This window comes from Pelodiscus sinensis, chromosome 22, assembly GCF_052426305.1.
Source record: "Pelodiscus sinensis isolate ZL-2025 chromosome 22, ASM5242630v1, whole genome shotgun sequence".
Taxonomy (NCBI): Eukaryota; Metazoa; Chordata; order Testudines; family Trionychidae; genus Pelodiscus; species Pelodiscus sinensis.
Window position 1 is genome coordinate 25,503,391 of NC_143073.1, and position 10,303 is coordinate 25,513,693.

General features: G+C 55.9%; 1 protein-coding gene across 3 annotated transcripts; it reads left to right on the top strand.

Annotated features, from left to right (window-relative positions):
* The first annotated feature begins 1,071 nt into the window (after positions 1-1,071).
* Positions 1,072-10,020, top strand: LOC142819570 (phospholipase A2 inhibitor gamma subunit B-like). 3 transcript variants are annotated; one of them, XM_075907573.2, is made up of 6 exons: positions 1,072-1,245; positions 5,315-5,495; positions 7,192-7,308; positions 7,748-7,900; positions 8,293-8,436; positions 9,681-10,020. In XM_075907573.2, the coding sequence occupies exons 2-6, from the start codon at positions 5,447-5,449 to the stop codon at positions 9,896-9,898; spliced, it is 681 nt and encodes a 226-aa protein (XP_075763688.2). In that variant the 5' UTR covers positions 1,072-1,245; positions 5,315-5,446; the 3' UTR covers positions 9,899-10,020. The 3 variants fall into 3 exon arrangements, with proteins under 3 accessions (XP_075763688.2, XP_075763690.2, XP_075763691.2); XM_075907575.2 differs by lacking the exon at positions 1,072-1,245 and adding an exon at positions 3,563-3,676; XM_075907576.2 differs by lacking the exon at positions 1,072-1,245 and adding an exon at positions 4,895-5,051.
* The last annotated feature ends 283 nt before the right edge of the window (positions 10,021-10,303 follow it).

A 10,303-nucleotide genomic window follows, 5' to 3' on the forward strand; every position in this document is an offset into this window, starting at 1 on the left:
CATCCCTCCCTTCCAGGGACTGGAGCTGGGAGGGATGTTGGGTCCATCGCCAGTGCCAGACCACCCTGCGGCCCCGAGTCCTGGAGCCGCGCTTGGCTTGTGGGGCTCAGAAGCTGGGCAGATATCATAGAATCATAGAACACTAGGACTGCAAGGGACCTCGAGAGATCATTGAGTCCAGTCCCCCGCCTTCACGGCAGGACCCAGTACTGGTATAATAGTGCAGACATTGGTCTGCTCTGGGAGCGGCTCCTATCCTTCAGTTCTGATCAGACTCAATGAAATGTAAGACCAGGCTCTAGGTCAAGTCAGACGATATTGGGATGAACCCCGAGGTGATCACCCGCAAAGGCGGGGGGGTGTCTGTGTCTCTCCTGCGACAAGGCTATAGAACTTGTCTAAAAGTCGCTCTGAAAGGAAGGGCCAGGCAGAGGGAGCACATGTCCCCGTTGGGCCCAGAAAGGGCCAGGGCTGTGCAGGGGTCAGCGACAGCCCCAGCTCCGCGGAGGGACCCGAGCTTAACCATCCCGGCCCTTCCTCCGGGGGGCGTGAAGGCCGAACGGTTGGTTCAGGAACACACCTGGCCCATCACATGCGGATCACCAGGCTGCGGCGTTTGTTTCACATGAGAAGAAAGGAGAAAAATGGTGGAAATCTCAACACAGGGAGCTCGAAATCTGTAATTATTGTGGTCTGAAGCCAATGGTGCAAGAACACTCTTTGGTGCACTGGTGCAAGGACACTTTTTGGTGCACCGGTATCATTTTCAGGGCACTGTAATCTCATTCCTAGTGGACTGTGCAGAACTCGGAAGAGCGCCTATGGCCAGTGCTGGGTTCACTGTTTAACCTGTTGGTATCACAGCTGCACATGTACAAAACAAAATGTATCTTAAGGAGCAGATTGTGAGGGGCGCACCAGGGGAAAGTGCCACCCCCGTTATAGGATGGTGAATGGAACCAAGTCACCATTAGTCCCTGGACACTTTTGTTTAAAGGTTTCATTTTCTGGTGACAGGGAATCACCCTGCCCGCTTCCCATTTTCTGCAGAGCCCCCAGATGCATTTCCTCTATCGATGGAGTATATTAGACCATGATCCGTTAGCTGACAGTCAAAGCTGCAGGGACCTTTGGCTCCCAGTTGAAATCGCACCGGCAAGGCGCGGTGTCGGTCGGCCTGGCAGAGGACGGAGTCGGGATTAGAGTCTCTGCGCCCAGGAGGGAGCTGAGTCGCTGGCACCGTTGGTAAGTCGCTTGTTCCTTTGCAATTGTTGCTGTCACCGTTTTATGCTGTTCGAGGTCCCGGATTGTTCACACCCGGCCCTTGGCGGACGAGGGGGCTTGTCCAGCAGCGCTAAGGCCGCTTTTGTGTCGTCTCTTTGCCCAGATAAGCAGAGAAACCGGCACCTGTGCTGCTCCCTAGACTGTCCCTGACTCTCATTAAAAATCTAAAGCGGGACGCTAAACGCAGGATCCTGGGACCCCCCCTGGCTGATCGCCTGGCTGGGCTTTAGGCATCCCCACCCTGCTGAACCCCCTGACTCCAGCCACCTGCCACCCCTGTTACATGAGCTCAGTGAGCAGGTTCCCGCGACACCCCGACGTACAACCCCCCCCAACACTCCCAGAGACGTCTCCCCTGAAAGAAACATCCCCTGCGCCGGGGTCAGTGACTTAATCGACTCCCCAGAGCAGCGGGGGAGGGGCGTTGGCTCCCTCTCTCGTCCCTCGATGGCTGGTGGCTGAGGAGAGGTTATTCCCCAGTCGGCGCCTGCCAAGCGGCCAGGGGAAGCTGCAGGAGCCAGACCCGGTCACAGCCCGGCAGGGTGGAGGGGGCTGCAATGAGGCTGCGTGACCCCTACACGCTCTGAGTTCCTGCAGCCTCTTGGTACCAAGGAATCCATTCATTAATCAACCCCCCCCCCCACACCTGGGAGGGCGGCTCCTCGGATCCTGCTGGGCCTGGACTTTGACCTTCCTCTGGGTCCGTAACGTTCCCACAGTTCAACCTCCAGCGGCCCCTTCCCACGGGCCAGAGGAATCCCCGGCCAGCCCGAGCCTCGGGACCGGTCAGCGACACCCCAGGCGGGCGCCCTCCACATGCAGTGAGGGGCCCGTCCACACTCACAGCCCCCAGAGACCCACCCGGTGGGAGCCGAGCAGTCACCCGCCGGCCTGCAGTGCGCGTCGGATGGCCAAGAGCTGTCCCACCCCTTTGGGTCTATGCCCCTGTCTGCCTCTGGAGGGCACATTCCTCCCTGGACTGCAGAATTAGTCCGTGAGAAAGATTAAACTTGTGTGCTACAGGCAGAGGACAGCGGAGGGGGAAGCAGCAGGCTCTGCTGAGCTGTGCCCTGTGTCCGGCCCCAAATCCTGAGATTTCTGCCGAGCGCTTCCAATTCTCACACACATGGAAATTTAAATGGATTAAAAACTGAATGCAAAAATCTTAAAATACGCAATTTCCCAGAAGCATGAACATTGAAATAGACCAAAATGAAGAAAAAAGCCCCAAAATGCTTAAAACCAAGGGCTGTGTCTACATTGGCATGATCTTGCACCAAAGCGGCTGCTTTTGTGGAAAAACATGCTCCCTGTCTACACTGGCGGGGAGTTTTTGCACAAGAACACTAATGTTCTAATGTGTGAAATCAGGGCTTCTTGTGCAAGAACTATGATGCTCCTGCTTTCACAAGTGGGTAAACTGAGGCAGAGACATGCTCAAGACCTCCCAGTTGGCCAGTGGCAGAGCTGGTCCCATCACAAGGCTCGCTGCGTCAGACCCAAGAGGCCAGTGTAGACAAGCAACATGAATTTCTTGCACAAGAAAGCCCTATGGTTAAAATGGCCATCGGAGCTTTCTTGCTCAAGAGAGCGTCTACACTGGCACGGATGCTCTTGCAGAAAGGCACATGCCGGTGTGGATGCTCTCTTGTGCAAATACTTTAGTGCAAGAACTCGTGCGTTAAACAGTATTTGCACAAGATCATGCCAATGTAGACACAGCCCAGGATTTTACACAGCAGCGGAGATTTCAATGGGAAAAAAGCCTAAAAATCACACGTTTGCACAACTGTGTGGATTGAAATGGCTCCCAACTGCAAAAAATGCTTAAAACTCTACTTTTACACAACTGTGAAAATTCAATTTTAAAAAGGCTTAAACCGCAACATTTTACACAGGTTTGGGAATTTAAAAAGCAACCACATAAAATGCTACAAAGCCCGTACGGACGCCCTTCTGGGAGCTGAAATGAATCCCACTTGAAAATGTAACTTGTGGAAATTCACATCAAACCAAAAATAGCTCCAATGCTAGCATTTGGCAAACCTGGGGAAATGTATCCTGCTGAAAATAGTGGAAAACACAAACAATAAACCATAATAACAGCTGAAGGAATTTAAAAAATTACCATTCAGTCCCACCCGGCCTCTGTCTCAGTGTGTCACGGCTCCTGCCGTGTGCCCGCCCCATCCGTGGGCTCACACCGGTGGCCCTGCGCCAAACCCCGTCCTGCTCTCTCATTTCCCCGGGCGTGGGGGCCAGCCTGCGGCAGAGCTCACGGGACGGACCCCAGCAGCCGGAGGGCAGTGACTCACAGTCACCTGGTGCCACCCCTGAGAGCCCTGGAGGGTTAACGCGGGTCCCGCTCCCCTGGGGGCTGTTTGCCCTGCGGGTCAGTGACCCAGGGCAGCTCCGAATGGCACCAGCTGGAACCGGGAGTGAACCCTGGCCTGGCTGAGATGGACACTGTGTGCCTGGGGCTGGAATCTCCAGGCAGGGCCCAGTGTGGGGGGTTAGCGACCCCTCAGGCCCAGGGCCCGGTTGTGGCTCCCAACTTGCCTGGATCCAGCCCTCAAGGCTCAGGGCTCCCCCCTCAGCACTGGGGAGCCTGCGCTGGTGCCCAGCCCCTCAACACTCCCCCATGGGGCCGGAGACACAGAATGGGCTGGTCTGGGCCCCAGGCTCTGGTGTGCGACGAGGGGAACGTGGGGAGGGTCTTTCTCCTCCGTCGGGGGCCACGTCAGAGAGGGGCTTGCTTTGGTGTTTGCTTCTCAGTGCAGCTCCCGACTGATTTATCTGTGGGTCGGTGGCCTCCCACCCCAAAACCCCCCACCTCTGAGCCAGCCCCTCAAGGGCCCAGCACTCCGACCCTGGCTTGCACCCAAGGGACATGGGCACCATGGAAACCAGCCACTGAGGGTGTGGGCCAGAGTGAGTGTCCCCTGGGGGGCAGCAGAGACCTACCCCACTGGCCGTGGGGGGAAGGGTCATCTTGCATCCCCCACTCCAGGTCTGTCACTTTAAAACCAATTCACCTTCTGCTCACACTGGCTACAGAACATTTTCTTCCTCACACCTTCCCCTCAGCCACCGAGGTTTTCTGCACCCCCCAGCAGTTACCCCCCTTCTTCCATGCCAGGGGACCCCATTCTGCCACTGTCAAGGCCTCTATGTACTCCCCAAGTCTCTCAATGAAAGAGCTCTGTGGGCCCCCCATCTTTCCTCCCTTCAGGTCAAGGACCCTGTGTCTCCTATCTCCCCTCCCCTCTGTGCCCCCCATTCCCTGCTACCCTATGCCAGGGGCCCTCGGGCTTCCACCAGTGAGGTACAAAATCCAGATTGCAGGGGGGCTCTCAGTACCTAGGGCTGAAACACCAGACATGTAGGCCAAGGCCTAACACGATTTCCAAGTAGCCAGTTGAGGGCCTGGGGCTAAGAAATGCAGAAGGAAGCAAGCAGAGACCCCCCCCCCCCCCCCGCCCCCCGTGCTCAGGAACCACCGGGCAATATGCAAAACATCCTCCAGAAGGTTCATTTCAAAACAGTAAAATGGTGCGAGGTGCATGTGTGTCCAGCACGGGCCTCCCTCAGGGAACCGGCCTGCGCCAGCGCCAACCAGACCACAGAGCGCCTGCCCCCCTAGGGCATTCGGGGTCCCACATGTTTGAGGGTCCTATGACCAGCGAGGACCAAGGGGGTGGACAGTTTAAGGTGGTGGTGCCCATATTGGGTGTAGACGGAGCTGCATTAGGAACAGGGAGCCCAGGGTGAGTAATCGGAGCTCCTGCTGGGATCCCCTCAGCCTGCCCCACCATCCCTGCCCCCCGGGGTGTGTCCTTCGCTCTGCTGAGCAAGGCAGCTGCAGTGAAATTGGCACCGCCCCGCCCAGCCCGCTGCAGCCTACAGCCATCACCCTGGTGCCCAAAGCCCAGTCACACTTTGGGGTGGGGGGCTGGGTCTGGCCCTTACGTTCCTGGGGCCTCTGTGCTGATATTCCCAGGACTTGAGCTACAAACCTTCCTGCCCCCAGCTCAGGGCCGGTGACTCTCATTGCGACCCTGCCCGGCCTCCGTCAAGAACGGCCAGCCCCCGACAGACAGTTTGCGGCTCCAGAGCCCCCTGGCTCAGACCCCAGACCGGCTCCAGCTCCCGCCCCGGCACCATGAAGACGCTTCTCCTCTGCTGCCTCCTCTGGGCCCTGCTGGAGACAGGTGAGAACGGGGCCGGGAGGGTGCCTGGACCCCTACCCGGTGCAGACAGGCAAAGACCCACCCAGGAGAGTTGCTCTGCCGGAGAGGGGCTCCCTCCCCCCCCCCCCCCGGTGAAATCTGCACCAGCTCTGAGATCTTCTCCCTGGGCTGCTCAGCGCCTGTCCCACACGGGATGGGGGATGGTCCTCACAGTTCTCCCCGGGGAGACGGGGTCTCCTGCCTCGGTTCTCATAGACTCACAGAACCCCAGGGTGGGCAGAGACCTTGGGAGACATCGAATCCAGATTCCTGCCCAAAACAGGACCAGCCCAACTCAACCAGCCCAGCCAGGGCTTTGTCCAGCTGGGACTTAAACACCCCTAGGGATGGAGATTCGCCCCCCTCCCTAGGGAACCCAGCCCAGCAATTCCCACCTGCCTGGGGAAATCATTTGTCCTAATCTCCCCAGACCTTGTGATGGCGCGTTGGGGTTTCCCGTCTCCTGCAGCCCCGTAATGGCACAGACAGATTCCACCAGCCAGTTTATTGCTTCTCCAGGATACAGCACAGCACAGATGTAATCTGGTCACAGGAACTGGGGCTAGGAGGCCTCAGTGCCCCACCCTTGAGATGGGAGGTGGCTGGGCCCTACAATCCCAGCCCCCTCCCTTGCCCCTTCTCCCCTGCTTCCCAGCCCAAAACTAAAGACCATCCCTTCCACCAGGGGCGGCATCCCACCTTCCTTTGTTCCTCTCCCTGGGGGGTAACTGGTAGAACAGGTCACCTTCCTGTCCCATCAGCTACTCGGCTGCACCTTGGTACAAACAGCAGCCCGTGGAGGTCACTCACAACCCAAGCAAAGTACCCCCACTATGTCACAGACCTCCCCCACTGCAACTTGAGCCCATTGCTCCTTGTTCTGTCACCGGCCACCCCTGAGAACAGCCTCTCTCCAGCCTCTTTGCAACCACCCTTCAGGGAGTTGCAGGCTGCTCTCAAATCCCCCCTCACTCTGCTCTTCTGCAGACTAAACAAACCCAAATCCCTCAGCCTCTCCTCATAGGTCATGTGCTGCAGCCCCCTCCTCATTTTGGTTGCCTCCACTGGACCCTCTCCATTGTGTCCACATCCTTTCTGTAGTGGGGGGCCCAGAACTGGACACAATACTCCAGATGTGGCCTCCCCAGAGCTGAATAAAGGGGAATAATCACTTCCCTAGAGCTGCTGGCAATGCTCCTCCTAATGCCCCTAATCTGCCATTAGCCTTCTTGGCTGCAAGGGTGCCCTGTTGACTCATCTCCAGCTTCTCATCCACTGGAATCCCCCCAGGTCCTTTTCTGCAGAACTGCTGCCTAGCCCGTCGATCCCCAGCCTGTAACAATTCTTGGGATTCCTCTGTTCCAAGTCCAGGACTCTGCACTTCTCCTTGATGAACTTCATCAGATTTCTTGGGGCCCAATCCTCCAATATGTCTGACACACTCTGGAGAAGATCCCTGCCCTCCAGTGTATCTGCCCCTCCCCCTAATTGTGCAATAGAGGGATGCACAACACTGGCAAAAAACCAAGTGAGATCCCAGCTGGGTTAATGGGCCATTGCTCCATTGGAGTCAATGGGGCAGATCCCAGCTGGGTCAATGGGCCGTAGCTCCATTACAATCAATGGGGCTGCAGCGAAGGCTCAGCACTGATGGATCCTGTTGCCTTTGCTTCTCTAGGGACCTGTGTTTCCTGTGAGGTCTGCCACAATGAAGGTGACAGCTGTACGGGCCCGGTACAAGTCTGCAGCAAGGAACTGGATTGCTGCGGAATCATTAAAGTAGAATCCATGCGAAGTAGGTGCAGGAGACTTTGACCAGCCCAGAACACAGGCTGGGTAGGAGTCAGGCCACCAAGAACCAGGGGCTGTTGGGTTAGGGCAGGGGGCCTGGGAGCCAGGACTCCTGGGATCTCTGTGGCTCTGTGAGGGGGCTGGGGCTGGTGGGTGGAGGGAGAGGCTGGGGGAGTCTCTCGTTGGTCCTGGCAGGGGTGTGACGTCCCATGGATTAGAGCCGGGGGAGTCATGACTCCTGTTTTCTCTCCCTGGCTCTGGGAGGAAAGAGAAATCCAGCGGGTGAGGGGCAGCTGTGGGATCCAGTCCTACTCGTTCTGTACTGACCAGGTGTGAGTCGTGCCTCAGTTTCCCCCTCTCTAGATAGGTCATAATCACACCTGTGAAGTATTGTGAGGGGGAGGCAGAGATCTGAAGCCTCATCACCTCTTCCTCCCATGCAGGGGAGATAAAGACCCCGATCTTTGCGAAGACCTGCGTGTCCTCCAGCCTGTGCAACCTTGCACCCCTCTACGTGACTATTGGGAACGAGATCTCCTTCAGCGGGAAAGTCGCCTGCTGTGTCGGGGAGGCCTGCAAAACAGCCACTGTTAGCGGTACAGCGCCCGCCTTCCTCTCCAGCCTGTCCACTCCCCGGCGCCCCCTGCCCTGCCTGGCCCCTTCAGGCCTCTCTGTGGGAAGACAGAATGGGATTAGAAAAGAACCTTTAATCTGCTGCCCTGCAGGGGGCGCCCCATTGGGTAACCCTGAACCCCTGTTTGGGGGGAGGTCAGTGGGCGGGGCTCTAGGCTTGCACCACCTGTGAACCGGATCCAGGATTCCCTGCTGCAAATCTCTCCCTGCCCTGCAATCTCCTGTGCCCCAGAGCTGCAGCGCCCGCTGCAGGAGGATCCAAGACTGAGCAGTGCAACCCACGACTGCTCTCCCTGCCCCGACGCCCCCTGGGCCTTGTCCCCAAAGCTGACTGTGTTTGCTACACTTTTCCCAGTGCCCCCGGATACCACCACCCTGAATGGCCAGCGCTGCCCAGCATGCGAGTCTGAGTTATCCCATCACTGCAGCAAAGAAGAGATTATGAACTGCACAGGCACCCAGACCCACTGCCTTCATGTCAGCAACACAGAGAAAATCGGTAATTGGCATCCCTCTGTGTCTCTGTCTGATTTCCCCACCCAGGAGACACCACGCAAGTGGGCAGGCCCGTGCTGTGGGGAACGTTAAAGATTTCTTTAAGATAAAACGTTGGAAGGGAAAGTTGTTTTGAATTTCAATAATGAACCAGTCTGATTTTTCCCAGAATTTGTTTTCATGGGGGTCTCTTCCCACTGACACAGTCTGACGAATCTGAATTCACAAAATATGTTCAGATTTCTATTTTTAACAGCAGAAAGGTTTCAGCTAAAAAATCTCAGAGCACAAGAGAATTTCTGAGCAGTCTCTGGCAAATGAGAGGAGATGAAATTGAAAAGGGAGAAGTGCACTATGATGAAAACAATGCTTTTTCCAGTCAATAACTTGTTAATCTTTGGAACTCCCCATCACTGGAAACTGCTGTGGTCAGGAGCTATGTAAAATTCTAAAAGATTCTTGCTTATTAAGAAGAGCTGGAGTGATCAGAATGAATGATCAGAAAACTGCTGAACCTCCGTTTTCCAGTATTACACTGATTTCTAGTTATTAGTAATATCCCTCATATCGGTGGTTTGGATACCTTTCTGGGCAGGATCTAGTGCTGGCCGGTGATTGAGGCAGGATACTCTCCTGTGCACAGCGCCCTGAACAAGGGCCCCCAAACTGCCTTGTTGTCTCTTGATTTGTTGACTAGCAGGCTCTAAAGGAATACAGGAAAAGTGACAGTACAAACACACCCTGCCTGGGTCTGCTGCAGAAATCTCTCAGCTGGTGGGACCCGGATGTCTCAGGGTTATTTCTTTACTGGTTGTGGAACAGTGTAACAGACGCCCCAACTGAGATCGGGGCCTTTTTGTTCCAGATGTTGCACAGACCCCTTGGCTGAGAGGTGAATCTTCTGCTGCATACTTGCCCTTGCCAAAATTGGGAGTCTCTGTTTGCCAGGGTCTGTACAGGGCCTTGGGATGAGAACTGGTTAAGGATCCCACTTCTGCCACCATTAGTGAGCAGCACCATTGCCAGGTGAATGGTGGGACTGTTGTCACCCTGTTAGATCATTAGAGATCAGGGGTTCACTGAGTAACACTGCATCAGAGCAGAGAAAGGGAGATTGTCACGAGGTCCCAGATGGGCAGCAGGGAGTGGCTCAGAGGGGAAAGGAGACCACGTTGTATAGGACCAGAAACATAAAAGGCTTCCCAAAGGGGTTCTCAGACACTGACCCTCTTGCTTTGTCTGCCACAGGTGAGAGAACCATAAACTCCACCATGAAAGGCTGCGCCAGTAAGTCTACCTGCACTAATATGCAGCAGTTCAAAGGGATTTTCAAGGGGTTCGGTGTGGATCTCACCACGGCCGAATGCAGCCGAGCCTCCTCCCGCATGGCCACTGTGGCTCTGGAACCGGCCAGACTCGTCCTCCCAGCCCTCCTTACCATCCTGCTTGTGAACGGCCTCTCCTGATCCCCCTCTCCTGTCACAACCCCCCTGCCCTGGGGAGCCACGCTGCTGGTGGCAGGGCTGGGATTCACTTCCCCTGGAACGGGAGAAACAGAATAAAACAGACACGAGAAAACTGGACGGGATCAGGTGTCTGTGTCTGTGTTTGTGAGGGGGAGGGAGGCTGATTCTTGGATTGTGTGTGTGTGTGTGTGTGTGTGTGTGTGTGTGTGTGTGTGTGTGTGTGTGTATTAGTGAATCTCGGGTATTGTGTGTCTTCTTGTGTGTAATGAGTGTGGCTATGTCTACACTGCAGGCTCCTTTTGAAAGAAGCTTTTCCAGAAGAGATCTTCTGGGAAAACGTCTTCTGAAAGGGAGCAGCCACACTGCGAAAGCGCATCGAAAAAGTGATCTGCTTTTTCGACAGAT

What these genes read in the sequence shown, in the direction of transcription:
- LOC142819570 (XM_075907573.2), top strand. Translation starts at nt 5,447, where the DNA reads ATGAAGACGCTTCTCCTCTGCTGCCTCCTCTGGGCCCTGCTGGAGACA. An exon ending in CAAAACAGCCACTGTTAGCG is followed by an intron (nt 7,901 to 8,292) that starts GTACAGCGCCCG and finishes CACTTTTCCCAG; the next exon opens with TGCCCCCGGATACCACCACC. An exon ending in CAGCAACACAGAGAAAATCG is followed by an intron (nt 8,437 to 9,680) that starts GTAATTGGCATC and finishes TGTCTGCCACAG; the next exon opens with GTGAGAGAACCATAAACTCC.